The sequence below is a fragment of the Zosterops lateralis genome (genome assembly GCF_965231275.1).
Source record: "Zosterops lateralis genome assembly, chromosome: 32".
Classification (NCBI taxonomy): Eukaryota; Metazoa; Chordata; class Aves; order Passeriformes; family Zosteropidae; genus Zosterops; species Zosterops lateralis.
In genome coordinates, this window is record NC_139792.1 from 1,616,478 (window position 1) to 1,633,397 (window position 16,920).

A 16,920-nucleotide genomic window follows, 5' to 3' on the forward strand; every position below is an offset into this window, starting at 1 on the left:
AAAGGAAAAAAATTGGGAAAAATTTGGAAAAAATTGGGATAAAATTGGAAAAATTTGGAAAAAAATTGGAAAAATTTGGGAAAAAATTGAAAAAATTGGGAAAAAATGAGGAAAAATTTGAAAAAAAAATTGGGAAAAAAAGGAAAAAAAAATTGAAAAAAAATTTGGAAAAAAATGAGAAAAAAATTGAAAAAAATTGGGAAAAAAAAGTGAAAAAAATCCTAAAAAATCCCAAAACTGAATCCCTTAAAGTGCCTGAAGGGGGGAAGAGGCTCCGGTGGGGCAAAAGCTGCCAAAAGTTGATTATTTCAGGTATTTTTAGCATTTTTCAAGTTTTGTAGTTTGGTTTTATTTTTGGGGAGAGGACGGAGACGGAGATGGAGGAGGAAGAATTTCCAACAGAATGAAAAATCCCAAATTTCCTTTTTATGGCCCCAAAGATGGAGAAATCATCTCCCACCCAACCAAAAAAACCCCAAATCTCTCTTTTATGACCCCAAATCTCGTTTTTATGGCCCCAAAGATGGAGAAATCAACTCCAACCCAACCAAAAACCCAAAACTCCCCTTTTTCCGACCCCGAGGTGACGGAGGAGGAAGAAGAATCTCCAACCCAACCGAAAACCCCAAATGTCCCTTTTCCCACCCCAAAACCTTGAACAAATCATCATCTCCCACCCAACCAAAAACCCCAAAAAATGGAGGAAGAAGAGTCTCCCACCCAACTAAAAACCCCAAATCTCCCTTTTATCAACGGGATGAAGAAGAATCTTCCACTCAACCAAAAAACCCCAAAAAATGAAGGAAGAAGAATCTTCCACCCAACCAAAGACCCCAAAACTCCCCTTTTTCCGACCCCGAGGTGATGGAGGATGAAGAAGAATCTCCCACCCAACCAAAAACCCCAAAAGACGGAGGAAGAAGAATCTCCCACTCAACCAAAAACCCCAAATCTCCATTTTATGACCCCAAAGATGGAGAAATCATCTCCAACCCAACCAAAAACCCCAAATCTTCCCTTTTTCTGACCCCGAGGTGACGGAGAATGAAGAAGAATCTCCCACCCAACCAAAAATCCCCAAAAAATGGAGGAAGAAGAGTCTCCCACCCAACTAAAAACCCCAAATCTCCCTTTTATCAACGGGATGAAGAAGAATCTTCCACTCAACCAAAAACCCCAAAAAATGAAGGATGAAGAATCTTCCACCCAACCAAAGACCCCAAAACTCCCCTTTTTCTGACCCCGAGGTGATGGAGAATGAAGAAGAATCTCCCACCCAACCAAAAAACCCAAATCTCCCCTTTTTCCGACCCCGAGGTGATGGAGGATGAAGAAGCGTCTCCAACCCAACCGAAAACCCCAAATGTCCCTTTTATTGATGGGATGAAGAAGAATCTTCCACCCAACCAAAAAACCCCAAAAAATGAAGGAAGAAGAATCTTCCACTCAACCAAAAACTCCAAAACTCCCCTTTTTCCGACCCCGAGGTGACGGAGGAGGAAGAAGAATCTCCCACCCAACCAAAAACCCCAAATCTCCATTTTATAACCCCAAAGATGGAGAAATCATCGCCCACCCAACCAAAAACCCCAAATGTCCCCTTTCCCACCCCAAAACCTGGAACGAATCATCATCTCCCACCCAACCAAAGACCCCAAATGTCCCTTTTATCAACGGGATGAAGAAGAATCTCCCACCCAACTAAAAAACCCAAATCTCCCCTTTTATCAACGGGATGAAGAAGAATCTCCAACCCAACCAAAAACCCCAAATCTCCCCTTTTTCCGACCCCGAGGTGACGGAGGATGAAGAAGCGTCTCCAACCCAACCGAAAACCCCAAATGTCCCTTTCATTGATGGGATGAAGAAGAATCTTCCACCCAACCAAAAAACCCCAAAAAATGAAGGAAGAAGAATCTTCCACTCAACCAAAAACTCCAAAACTCCCCTTTTTCCGACCCCGAGGTGACGGAGAATGAAGAAGAATCTCCCACCCAACCAAAGACCCCAAATGTCCCTTTTATGACCCCAAAGATGGAGAAATCATCTCCAACCCAACCAAAAACCCCAAGAAATGGAGGAAGAAGAATTTCCCACCCAACCCAAAAAACCCCAAATCTCCCCAGAGATGGATGAAGAATCTTCCAACCAAAAAACCCAAATCTCCCCTTTTTCCGATCCCGAGGTGATGGAGGATGAAGAAGAATCTTCCACCCAACCAAAAACCCCAAAAACCTCATTTCCCCACCCCAAAACCGAGAATGAAGAATCGTCTCCCACCCAACCGAAAACCCCAAATGTCCTTTTTATGACCCCAAATGTCCCTTTTATGACCCCAAAGATGGAGAAATCAACTCCAACCCGACCAAAAACCCCAAAAGACGGAGGAAGAAGAGTCTCCCACCCAATGAAAAACCCCAAATCTCCCCATTTTATGACCCCAAAGATGGAGAAATCAACTCCCACCCAACCAAAACCCCAAATCTCCCCCAGAGACGGGAAGAAGAATCTTCCAACCAAAAAACCTCAAACTTCCCCTTTTCCCATCCCAAAACGATGGAGGACGAAGAATCTTCCACCCAACCAAAAAAACCCCAAAAAACGGAGGATGAAAAACCCCAAATCTCCCCTTTTTCCGACCCCGAGGTGACGGAGGATGAAGAAGAATCTCCAACCCAACCAAAAACCCCAAAACTCCCCTTTTATGACCCTAAAGATGGAAAAAATCATCTCCAACCCAACCCAAAACCCCAAATTTCTCTTTTATGACCCCAAATCTCCCTTTTATGACCCCAAAGATGGAGAAATCAACTCCAACCCAACCTCAAAACCCCCAAATCTTCTTTTTATGACCCCAAATCTCCATTTTATGATCCCAAAACTCTCTTTTATGACCCCAAATCTCGTTTTTATGACCCCAAAGATGGAGAAATCATCTCCAACCCAACCAAAAACCCCAAAAAATCGAAAGAAGAATCTCCCACCCAACCAAAAAACCCCAAAAATGGAGGATGAAGAATCTCCAACCCAAACAAAAACCCCAAATCTCCCTTTTATCAACGGGATGAAGAAGAATCTCCCACCCAACCAAAAAACCCCAAAAAACCAAACAAATCCTCATCTCCCAACCCACCCAACCCAACCAAAAAACCCAACCTCGTTCTCCTTTCCCCCTCCCACACACACCCACCCACACACATCATCATCACCATCACCATCATCATCATCACCATTACACATTTTCACCCCTCATCACAAAGTGCCCCTATAATTTCCACTTTTATAATCTTTCTAAATAAATAAACCGCTCCGGGATTGGGGATTGAGGGATTTTTGGACACCGAGGACGTGATGAAGATGATGATGAGCACTCGGGGATGGATGGATGGAGGGATGGAGGGATGGACGGACAAAGGGTCACTCGGTCAAGCAGCCGTCCAGGCCGATGGCCTGGTGGCGCTCGGCGGGGTAGGGGCAGGAGGAGCCCTTGGGGAGGGCCCCGCAGGCCTTGGCCGCGATGCCGCAGTTGTTGAGCAGCTGGAGGCTGAAGGAGCCCAGGGATTCCTTGGGAGGGAAAGGCTTCATGGTGGAGAGGATCAGTGCCAGGCAGTCGGCCACGTCTTTGTTGGGGGCGCAGGCCAGGGCGGGGGTGTGACCTGGATGGGGGAAAAGGGATGGTGAGGTGGGGTTTGGGGTTTGGGGGTTGGGGGGATGAAAAATTGGGGTGTGAAATAAAAAAAATTATAGCATAAAAGGCAAAATTGCAGCACAAAACATCAAAATCGCAGCTCAAAAATACCAAAATCCAAGCCCAAAACCCAAAATCCCAGCCCAAAACATAAAATCCCAGCCTAAAACACCAAAATCTCACCCTAAAATACCAAAATCCCACCTCAAAACAACATCACAACCCAAAAACACCATCACAGCCCAAAAACACCATCACAGCCCAAAATCCCAGCAAAAAACCCCAAAATCTCACCCTAAAACATCAAAATCCCAGCCCAAAAGGGGATGTGACCTGGAGTTGGGGAAAGGGGATGGTGAGGTGGGGTTTGGGGGTTGGGGTGGTGGGGGGATAAAAAAATTGTTGGTTGAATTGTGGTGTGAAATAAAAAATTTACAGGTCAAAAGGTAAAATTGCAGCTCAAAACACCAAAATCCCAGCCCAAAACATCATCGCTGCCCCAAATCACCGTCACAGCACAAAACCCAAAGTCCCAGTCCAAAACACCATCACAACACAAAATCCCAGCAAAAAAAAGCAAAATCCCACCCTAAAACATCAAAATCCCAGCCCAAAACACCGTCACAACCCCAAATCCCAGCCCAAATCACCATCACAACCCAAAAACACCATCACAGCCCAAAATCCCAGCAAAAAAACCCAAAATCTCACCCTAAACCACCAAAATCCCAGCCCAAATCCCATCCTAAAACACCAAAACCCAAAAATTCCACCCCAAATCACCATCACAGCCCAAAACACCAAAATCCCAGCCCAAAGGGGATGTGACCTGGAGGGGATAAAGGGGACGCTGAGGGAGGTTTGGGGTTTGGGGTTTGGGGTTTGGGGGTGGGGGGGATGAAAAATTGGGGTGTGGAATAAAAAAATTACAGTGTAAAAGGTAAAATCGCAGGTCAAAATGCAAAATCGCAGCTCAAAATACCAAATCGCAGCACAAAAATACCAAAATCTCACCCTAAAACACCAAAATCCCAGCCCAAATCATCGTCACAGCACAAAATCCCAGCAAAAATCCCAAAATCCCACCCTAAACCACCAAAATCTCACCTCAAAACACCATCACAGCCCAAAAACACTGTCACTGTCCAAAATTCCAGCCCAAAACACCAAAATCCCACCCTAAAACACCAAAATCACAGTCCAAACCCCAAAATCTCACCTCAAAGCACCATCACAACCCAAATCCCAGCTAAAACCACAAAATCTCACCCCAAAATACCCAAATCCCAGCCCAAAACCTAAAATCTCACCCTAAAACATCAAAATCCCAGCCCAAATCGCCATCACAGCCCAAAACCCAAAAATCCCAGCCCAAAACCCAGAATCTCACCCTAAAACATCAAAAATCCCAGCCCAAATCCCATCCTAAAACACCAAAACCCAAAAATCCCACCCCAAATCACCGTCACAGCCCAAAATCCCAGCCCAAAACACCAAAATCTCACCCCAAAACATCAAAATTCCCAGCCCAAAACACCGTCACAGCCCAAAACACAAATCCCAGCACAAAATACCAAATCTCACCCTAAAACACCAAAATCCCAGCCCAAATCATCATCGCTGCCCCAAATCACCATCACAGCACAAAATCCCAGCAGAAAACCCAAAAATCCCAGCCCAAAACACAAAATCTCACCCTAAAACATCAAAATCTCAGCCCAAAACACCAAAATCCCAGCCCAAAGCACCATCACAGCCCAAAATCCCAGCCCAAAACACAAAATCACAGCACAAAACCTAAAATCTCACCTCAAATCACCATCACAGCCCAAAAACACTGTCACTGTCCAAAATTCCAGCCCAAAACACCAAAATCCCAGCCCAAAACCCAAAATCTCACCTTAAAACATCAAAATCCCAGCCCAAATCACCATCACAGTCCCAAAACACCATCACTGCCCAAAATCCCAGCAAAAACCCCAAAATCCCAGCCCCAAAACACCAAAATCACACCTCAAAACAACATCACAACCCAAAACACCGTCACCACCCAAAATCCCAGCAAAAACCTCAAAATCTCACCCCAAAACCCAAAATCCCAGCCCAAAACATCAAAATTCCCAGCCCAAAACACAAAATCCCACCCAAAATCATCATCACAGCCCAAACTCCCAGCCCAAAACACCAAAACCCAAAAATTCCACCCCAATCGTGGGTCTGGGGGATTGGGGGGTTATGGGATGAGATGTGGGATGGTGGGATGGGGTTGTAGGGCTGTAGGATGGGGTTGCAGGGTTATGGGGTGGGCTGTGGGGTTGAGGGATGGGGTGTGGGGTCAGGAGATGGGATGTGGGATTGGGGAATGGAGTTGTAGGGTCATGGGATGGGCTATGAGGTCAGGGAATGGGGTTGTAGGGCTGTGGGATGATGGGACGGGGTTGTAGGGCTGTGAGATGGGCTGTGGGGTCATAGGAGGGGATTGTAGGGCTGTGGGATGATGGGACGGGGTTGTGGGGTCATGGGATGGGCTGTGGGGTTGGGAGATAGGATGTGGAATTGGGAGATGGGGTTGTAGGGCTGTGGGATGGGCTGTGGGGTTGTGGGGTCATGGGGTGGGGTTGTAAGGTCATGGGATGGGCTGTGGAGTCAGGGAATGGGGTTGTAGGGCTGTGGGATGGGGTTGTGGGGTCAGGGGATGGGGTTGTAGGGCCATGGGATGGGCTGTGGAGTCAGGGAATGGGGTTGTAGGGCTGTGGGATGGGGTTGTGGGGTCATGGGGTGGGGTTGTAGGGCCATGGGACAGGGTTGTAGGGCCATGGGATGGTCTGTGGGATGGGATTGTAGGGTTGTGGGATGGTGGGATGGGGTTGTAGGGCCATGGGATGGTCTGTGGGGTCAGGGAATGGGGTTGTGGGGCCATGGGATGGGGTTGTAGGGCCATGTGATGGGCTGTGGAGTCAGGGAATGGGGTTGTAGGGCTGTGGGATGATGGGATGGGGTTGTGGGGTCAGGGGATGGGGTTATAGGGCTGTGGGATGGTGGGATGGGCTGTGGGGTCATGGGGTGGGGTTGTAGGGCCATGGGGTGGGGTTGTAGGGCTGTGGGATGGTGGGATGGGGTTATAGGGCTGTGGGATGGTGGGGTGGGGTTGTAGGGCTGTGGGATGGTGGGATGGGGTTGTAGGGCTGTGGGATGGTGGGGTGGGGTTGTAGGGCCATGGGGTGGTGGGATGGGGTTGTGGGGCCATGGGATGGGGTTGTAGGGCTGTGGGATGGTGGGGTGGGGTTGTAGGGCTGTGGGATGGTGGGGTGGGGTTGTAGGGCTGTGGGATGGTGGGGTGGGGTTGTAGGGCCATGGGGTGGGGTTGTAGGGCTGTGGGATGGTGGGATGGGGTTGTAGGGCTGTGGGATGGTGGGGTGGGGTTGTAGGGCTGTGGGATGGAGTTGTGGGGCCATGGGATGGTCTGCAGGGTCAGGAGCCCCCCCAGTTCACTCAGACACACCTCACCACCCCCAGGACCCCCAGAACAACCCAGAGAACCCAATTTTGGGCAGAGAAGGTGTTTGGGGTCCCCAAGGCTGAACATCCCTTGGGCTCTGAGCCCTCCCAGGAGCCCTAAACCCCCCCAGGACCCCCCAAAAACCCCCCAAAAAACCCCAAATCCCCCCTGGGGACACCCACCTTCCTCATCCACAGCCAGCACCGTGGCCCCTCTGCTGAGCAGAGCCTGCACCACCGAGGCCAGGCCGTTCCTCGCCGCGATGTGCAGCGGCCTGGGGGGGGAAAAGGGAAATTACTGACAAAATCAGAGCCTAAAATACCAAATCCCAAAAAAATCCCAGCCCAAAATGCAAAATCGCAGCCCCAAAATCCCAAAATCGCAGCCCAAAACACAAAATCCTGCCCTAAATCATTGAAATCTCAGCTCAAAACATCAAATCCCAGCCCAAAACCCAAAATCCCACCCCAAAACACCAAAATCTCAGCCCAAAATACCAAATCCCAGCTCAAAACACAAAATCCCAGCCCAAAATCCCATCCTAAAACACCAAAATCCCACATTTCCCATTTTTTTTCCCAGATTTCCCATTTTTTTTCCCATGTTTTCCCTATTTTTCCCCATTTTTCTCCCCCCGTACTCACATCTGCAGCGCACTGTTACTTGCATTGATAAGGCCGAGGTCTTGGGTTTCCCCCAGGATCAACAAGGCACACTTTTCATGGCCCTGGATGAAAAATAAATTTATTTTTAATTAAAATTTAAATAAGAAAAAAAAGTTCTGGTCCCCCCAAAAAATTTAATTGGGATCTGTGTCTTAAATTTGTCACTTTTTATGGCCCTGGGGAAAAATAAATTGAATTTAGTTTGGGTTTAAATGGGAAAAAGAGAGTTTTGATCCCAATAGAAAATGGAAAATGGGATTTTTCCCAAAATCTGAGCTGATCCTGCTGTTGGAAATGGGAATTGAAAAGTGGAAATTTGGTGACAGAGTCCCCAGGGGGACACAAAAGTGACACAAAAGTGACAAAGGCCCACCTTGCTGCAGGCCAGGTGAAGAGACACACAGGTGACACAGGTGACACAGGTGACACACAGGTGACACACACAGGTGACACACACAGGTGACACACAGGTGACATTAAGGTGACACACACAGGTGACAGACCCCACCTTGCTGCAGGCCAGGTGAAGAGACACACAGGTGACACACAGGTGACACAGGTGACACACAGGTGACACACAGGTGACACACAGGTGACACACACACAGGTGACACACACAGGTGACACACAGGTGACACAGGTGACACACAGGTGACACACAGGTGACACACACAGGTCACACAGGTGACACAGGTGACACACAGGTGACACACAGGTGACACACACAGGTCACACAGGTGACACACAGGTGACACACAGGTGACACAGGTGACACAGGTGACACACAGGTGACACAGGTGACACACAGGTGACACACAGGTGACACAGGTGACACAGGTGACACAGGTGACACACAGGTGACACACAGGTGACACACACAGGTGACACACAGGTGACACACAGGTGACACACAGGTGACACAGGTGACACACAGGTGACACACAGGTGACACACAGAGGTGACACACACAAGTGACACACAAGTGACACAGGTGACACACAGGTGACACAGGTGACACACAGGTGACACAGGTGACACAGGTGACACAGGTGACACACAGGTGACACAGGTGACACACACAGGTGACACACACAGGTGACACACAGGTGACACAGGTGACACACAGGTGACACAGGTGACACAGGTGACACAGGTGACACACAGGTGACACAGGTGACACACACAGGTGACACACAGGTGACACACAGGTGACACAGGTGACACACAGGTGACATCCAGGTGACACACACAGGTGACACACAGGTGACACACAGGTGACACACAGGTGACACAGGTGACACACACAGGTGACATTAAGGTGACACACAAGTGACACACAGGTGACACAGGTGACACACAGGTGACACAGGTGACACAGGTGACACACAGGTGACACAGTTGACACACACAGGTGACACACAGGTGACACACAGGTGACACAGGTGACACACAGGTGACACAGGTGACAGACCCCACCTTGCTGCAGGCCAGGTGAAGAGACACACAGGTGACACACACAGCTGACACAGGTGACACAGGTGACACACAGGTGACATTAAGGTGACACAGGTGACACAGGTGACACACAGGTGACACACAGGTGACACACAGGTGACACAGGTGACACCCAGGTGACACACACAGGTGACATTAAGGTGACACAGGTGACACAGGTGACACACAGGTGACACACAGGTGACACACAGGTGACACAGGAGACACACAGGTGACACAGGTGACACAGGTGACACACAGGTGACACACAGGTGACACACAGGTGACACAGGTGACACACAGGTGACACAGGTGACACACAGGTGACACCCAGGTGACACACACAGGTGACACAGGTGACACAGGTGACACAGGAGACACACAGGTGACACAGGTGACACAGGTGACACACAGGTGACACACAGGTGACACCCAGGTGACACACACAGGTGACACAGGTGACACAGGTGACACAGGAGACACACAGGTGACACAGGTGACACAGGTGACACACAGGTGACACACAGGTGACACACAGGTGACACACACAGGTGACACAGGTGACACAGGTGACACAGGTGACACACAGGTGACACCCAGGTGACACAGGTGACAGACCCCACCTTGCTGCAGGCCAGGTGAAGAGCCGTGTTCTTGTTGACGTCCAGCACAGTCAGATTGGCTTTCGCTTGGAACAGCAGGAACTCTGCCACGACAGGAGTTGATTTCAATAAAATTAAATTAAAATTAAATTAAAATTAAATTAAAATTAAAAAAAAAAAAAAAAAAAAAATAATAAAATAAAAATAAAATAAAATAAAATAAAATAAAATGAAATATAAAATAAAATAAAATAAATAAAAAAATATAAATAAAAATAAAATAAAATAATAAAATAAAAATAAAATAAAATAAAATAAAATGAAATATAAAATAAAATAAAATAAATTATAAAAAAAAAAAAAATAAAAATAAAATAAAATAAGATAAAATAAAAAATCAAATATAAAATAAAATAAAATAAAATAAAAAATAAAATAAAATATAAATAAAGTAAAATAAAAAAATAAAAATAAAATATAAAATAAGATAAAATAAAAAATAAAAAATAAAATAAAATAAAATAATAAAATAAAAATAAAAATAAAATGAAATAAAATAAAATAATAAAATAAAATAAAATAAGATACAAAATAAAATAAAATAAAATATAAAAATAAAATAAGATAAAAAATAAAATAAAATAAGATAAAATAAGATAAAATAAAATAAAATAAATTATTTAAAAATAATTAATAAATTAAATTAAATTGGGTTCATTTAAACTAAATTAAATCAAATTAAATTATTTTTGGGTTCAAACATCCCTGTCCCCACCCACTACGGCCGTGTGCCCCTTCTTATTTCTGGGCTCAAACCCTCATTCCACCCCACCCCAGGGTCCCACATCTGTAATAATTTGATTTATTTTTGGGTTAAAACCCCCTTTTCCAGCCCATCTGGGGGTCCCAGATCTGGAATTATTTGATTTATTTTTGGGTTAAAACTCCCCTTTTAGGGGCTGGATTTATTTTTGGGTTAAAACCCCTTTTCCAGCCCATCTGGGGGTCCCATATCTGTAATAATTTGATTTATTTTTGGGCTCAAACCCCCGTCCCTGCGCCCACCGAGTGCGGCCGTGTGCCCGTTCTCCGAGGCCACCATCAGGGGGGTCCTGCCCAGTTTATCCGCAGGGTCCACCTCGGCCTGGTGCCTCAGGAGCAGCTGTAAACCAGGGACGTTGTCTGCGAAGGCAGCAGCGTGAAGGGGGGTCCTGGAAAGAAATCAGAAATACCAGGGGGGGATGATAAAAAAGAGGATTTAATGTGGAATTTTGGAATTTTTTTGTATCGGCGCGTTAATTGTGAACGGCGCATAAAGGGTTAAAAAATTCTGTTCAAAGCTCAGTCAGATAAAATAATTCTTTGTATGAGAAATCAGCAATATTTTGGTCCTGGGGGTGCCAAAAATAAATCACAATTATCAGGAGGGGATGGGAAAAAGGAGGATTTATTTTGGGAATTTGGGATTTTCTGTGTCGGCGCGTTAATTGTGAACGGCGCATAAAGCGTTAAAAACTTCTGCTGGACAATTAAAACCAAGATTTAAATGGATTAAACCAATATTTCAATGGACCAAACCAATATTTAAATGAATTAAACCAATATTTCAATGGACCAAACTCAATATTTAATTGGATTAAATCAATATTTAAATGGATCAAACCAATATTTCAATGGACCAAACCAATATTTAAATGGATTAAACCAATATTTAAATGTACCAAACTCAATATTTAATTGGATTAAATCAATATTTAAATGGATCAAACCAATATTTCAATGGACCAAACCAATATTTAATTGGACAATTCAATCAAATATTTAAATGGTCTAAACCAATATTTCAATGGATTAAAATCAATATTCAAATGGATCAAACCAATATTCAAATGGATCAAACCCCAATATTGAAATGATTAAACCAATATTTAAATGGATTAAACCAATATTTCAATGGACCAAACCAATATTTCATATAAAGGGTTAAAAACTTCTGCTGGACAATTAAAACCAAGATTTAAATGGATTAAACCAATATTTCAATGGACCAAACCAATATTTCAATGGATTAAACCAATATTTCAATGGACCAAACTCAATATTTAATTGGATTAAATCAATATTTAAATGGATCAAACCAATATTTCAATGGATCAAACCAATATTTAATTGGACAATTAAATCAAATATTTAAATGGTCTAAACCAATATTTCAATGGATTAAAATCAATATTCAAATGGATCAAACCAATATTTCAATGGATCAAACCCCAATATTGAAATGATTAAACCAATATTTAAATGGATTAAACCAATATTTCAATGGACCAAACCAGTATTTCATATAAAGGGTTAAAAAATTCTGTTCAAAGCTCAGTCAGATAAAATAATTCTTGGTCTGAGAAACCAGCAGAGTGAAGGGGGGTCCTGGAAATAAATCAGAATTATCAGGGGGAGATGATAAAAAAGAGGATTTAATGTGGAATTTTGGAATTTTTTTGTATCGGCGCGTAATTCTCAACGGCGCATAAAGGGTTAAACAGTTTTGCTCAAATTTAAATCAGATAAAATAATTTTTTGTTTGTAAAGGAGGGTCCTGGGGGTCCCAAAAAATAAATCAGAATTACTCAGGGGGAGATGATAAAAAAGAGGATTTAATGTGGAATTTTGGATTTTTTGTATTGGCGCGTTAATTGTGAACGGTGCATAAAGGGTTAAAAACTTCTGCTGGACAATTAAAACCAAGATTTAAATGGATTAAACCAATATTTAAATGGATCAAATCAATATTTAAATGTACCAAACTCAATATTTAATTGGATTAAATCAATATTTAAATGGATCAAACCAATATTTAAATGGCTCAAACCAATATTTCAATGGACCAAACCAATATTTAAATGGATCAAACCAATATTTAAATTTATTAAATCAATATTTAAATGGACCAAACCAATATTTAAATGGATTAAATCAATGTTTAAATGGACCAAACCAATATTTCAATGGACCAAACCAATATTTAAATGAATTAAACCAATATTTCAATGGACCAAACTCAATATTTAATTGGATTAAATCAATATTTAAATGGATCAAACCAATATTTCAATGGACCAAACCAATATTTCAATGGATTAAACCCCAATATTTCAATGGACCAAACCAATATTTCAATGGACCAAACCAATATTTCATATAAAGGGTTAAAAAATTCTGCTCAAAGCTCAGTCAGATAAAATAATTCTTTTACAAAAAGTGGAAAAAAACACCAAATTGAAGAGACGAAACTTAGAGAATAAAAAATAATAAAAATAATAAATAATAATAAAAATAAAAATAATAAAATCATAAAAATAATAAAAATAATATAAGTAATAAAAAATAATAAAAATAATAATAAAAATTAAAAATAATAAAACCAATAAAAATTAATAAAATTAATAAAAATAATAAAATCATTTTAAAATAAAAATAAAAAATATAATAAAAAATAAAAATAAGGAAAATAATAAAATTATAAAATTATAAAAATAATAGAAAAAATAATAAAAAATAAAAATAATAAAATAATAAAAATAAAAAAAAATAATGAAAGTAATAAAAATAATAAAAGTAATAAAAAGAATAAATAATAAAGATAAAAATAATAAAAAATAATAAAATAATAAAGATAATAAAATAATAAATAATAAAAATAATAAAAATAATAAAATAATAATATTGAAAAAAATAAAATAATTAAAATAATGAAAATCATAAAAATAATAAAATTATAAAAATAATAAATAACAAATAAATGATAATAGAAATTATAAAAATAATAAAAACTAAAAAAACTAAAAATAATAAAAATAATAAAAACCAATAAAAATAATAAAAATAATAAAAATAATAAAAATAATAAAAATTATAAAAATAATAACAATAATTAAAAAATAAATAAAAAATAATAAAAATGATAAAAGTAATAACAATAATTAAAAAATAAGTAAAAAATAATAAAAATGATAAAAATAATAACCATAATTTAAAAAAATAAAAAATAATAACAATAATTAAAAAATAAATAAAAAATAATAAAATTCTGAAAATAACAACAATAATTAAAAAATAAAAAATAAAAAAATAAAAATAAAAACCAATTAAAATAATAAAAATAATAAAAATAATAAAAATAATAAAATAATAAAAATAAGAAGAATAAGAAGAATAATAAATAAAAATAATCAAAATAATAAAAAATAATCAAACTAATCAATCCAATTCTGTGCGAGGCCGCTCACCTTCCTTTGGCATCTCTGCTATTAACAATCTTGGCACCCAAAGCTTCCAGCAGCATTTCAGCAGTGCCGTCCTGCTTGTTAATTCTGCCGGGATTAAAATGAAAATTAAAATTAAAATTATTAAAAGGTTGGGCAGGTCTGGGTTGAGACCAGAACATCCCAGGGGATTCTAAGGTTTGGAATTATTTATTAATATATTTTTATATAAATATTTATAAATATTCATAAATAAATCTTATTTATAAATAATAAATATATTATTAGAAATACTACTTATATATTATTTATAAATATGATATTTATAAATATTTATTATTTACAAAACTCCCCTTCCAGCCCATCCCAGAGGCTCCAAGGACTGGAATAACTGGAATCATTATTATTATTATTATCATTACTATTACTATTAATACTATTAGTAGTAGTAACAACAACAACAATATTATTATTAATAAAATATAGATATTATTAGTAATTAATCATTCTAAAAATAAATTATTATTGACAAAACTCCCCTTCCAGCCCATCCCAGAGGCTCCAAGCCCTGGAATTCCTGGAATTATTTATAAATATTATTATAAATAATATAATTTAATATTTACATATTTTAATATATATAATTATATATTTTATATATATTATATAATTTTATACATAACACTTATATATTATATTATATTATATTATTATATATAACATATTTTATTAGATATTATATTATTACTAAATTACTATTGATAAAACTCCCTTTCCAGCCCATCCCAGGAACCCCAAAACCCATTTTATTTTTATTTTTATTTGAATTTTCATTTTTATTTCTATTTTTATTTTTATTTGAATTTTTATTTTTATTTTTATTTCTATTTCTATTTTTATTTTTATTTTCATTTTTATTCTTATTTTTATTTTTGGTTTATTTTTATTTTTATTTTTATTTATTTTTATTTTTATTTGAATTTTTATTTTTATTTTTATTTTTGTTTTTATTTTTATTTTTGGTTTTTTTTATTTTTATTTTTATTCTTATTTTTACTTTTATTTTTATTTTTATTTTCTTTTTCTTTTTCTTCTAATTTTTTATTTTTATTTGAATTTTTATTTCTATTTTTATTTTTATTTTTATTTGAATTTTTATTTTTATTTTCATTTTCATTTTTATTTTTATTTCTATTTTTATTTCTATTTTTATTTCTATTTTTATTTTTTTATTATTTTATTTTCATTTTTATTTTTATTTGAATTTTTATTTGTATTTCTATTTTAATTTTTGTTTTTCTTTGTGTGACTTACACTGCACAGTGCAATGGAGTGAAGGGGTTTCCTTCAAGGTAAGCAAAGGGGTTGTGTTCAAGTAACAATTCAAGACAATCTTCGTGCCCTGGGGGAAAATGGGAGAAATTCACATTAAATTTGGCTTTTTGTAAAAATTACAATTAATATTGTATGTGGAATATTATGTGTGTAATGAATATTGGATGTATAATTAATATTATATATATTATATTATGTGTATAATGAATATTATCTGTATAATGAATATTATATATATTATATTATGTGTATAATAAATATTATGTGTATAATGAATATTATCTATATTATGTATATAAAGAATATTATATGTATAATGAATATTATATATATAATATTATGTGTATAATGAATATTATGTGTATAATGAATATTATGTGTATAATGAATATTATCTATATTATGTATATAATGAATATTATATGTATAATGAATATTATATATATAATATTATGTGTATAATAAATATTATATATATTATATTATGTGTATAATGAATATTATCTGTATAATATGCATATACATAATATGTATATTGTATAATAATATATAATACATATATGTATTATATATTATGGGATATAATATGTATTATGTATAATTATATGTAATTATGTAGTAATATGTATTATATATAATAATGAATATTATATGTATAATGAATATTATATGTAGAATATTATATATATAATTAATATTATATGTATAATGGATGTTATATGTATAACATTATATGTAAAATGAATATTATATATAGAATATTATATGTAGAATGAGTATTATATGTATAATATACATATACATAATACGTATAATATTATATGTATATAATACATATAGGTGCTATATATAATAATGTAATATAATATGTATTATGTATAATTATATATAATTATATATAATTATGTATTAATATGTATTATATAAAATAATGAATCTTAGATGTCTAATGAATATTATATGTATAATATTATATGTAGAATAAATCTTATATGTCTAATGAATATTATATGTATAATATATGTAGAATGAATATTATATATAGAATTAATATTATATGTATAACATTATATGTCTAATGAATATTATATGTATATTATGTATGTAATGAATATTATATGTGTAATGAATATTATATGTGTAATGAATATTATATGTTGAATATTATGGGTCTAATGAATATTATAGTATTATATGTATAATATTATATGTATAAGGAATATTATATGTATATTGAATATCATATGTAGAATATTATGTGTATAATTAATATTATATGTATAATGAGTATTATATGTATAATATTATATGTATAATTAATACGTGTATAATGAATATTATACGTATAACATATCTAATGAATATTATATGTATA

General features: G+C 37.4%; 1 protein-coding gene across 1 annotated transcript in view; it reads right to left on the reverse strand.

Moving 5' to 3' along the window:
* Positions 1–3,256: 3,256 nt before the first annotated feature.
* The window catches only part of ANKRD52 (ankyrin repeat domain 52), a 72,234-nt gene continuing 58,570 nt past the window's right edge, over positions 3,257–16,920 (reverse strand). Inside the window, exons 23-29 of the mRNA XM_083880990.1 lie at positions 15,525–15,612; positions 14,235–14,318; positions 11,014–11,159; positions 9,970–10,052; positions 7,832–7,914; positions 7,370–7,461; positions 3,257–3,656 (exon numbers count right to left, since the gene is read on the reverse strand). Of these exons, the coding sequence (XP_083737116.1) occupies positions 3,418–3,656; positions 7,370–7,461; positions 7,832–7,914; positions 9,970–10,052; positions 11,014–11,159; positions 14,235–14,318; positions 15,525–15,612 (815 nt within the window). The 3' untranslated portion in view covers positions 3,257–3,417. The remainder of the gene's footprint in view (positions 3,657–7,369; positions 7,462–7,831; positions 7,915–9,969; positions 10,053–11,013; positions 11,160–14,234; positions 14,319–15,524; positions 15,613–16,920) is intronic.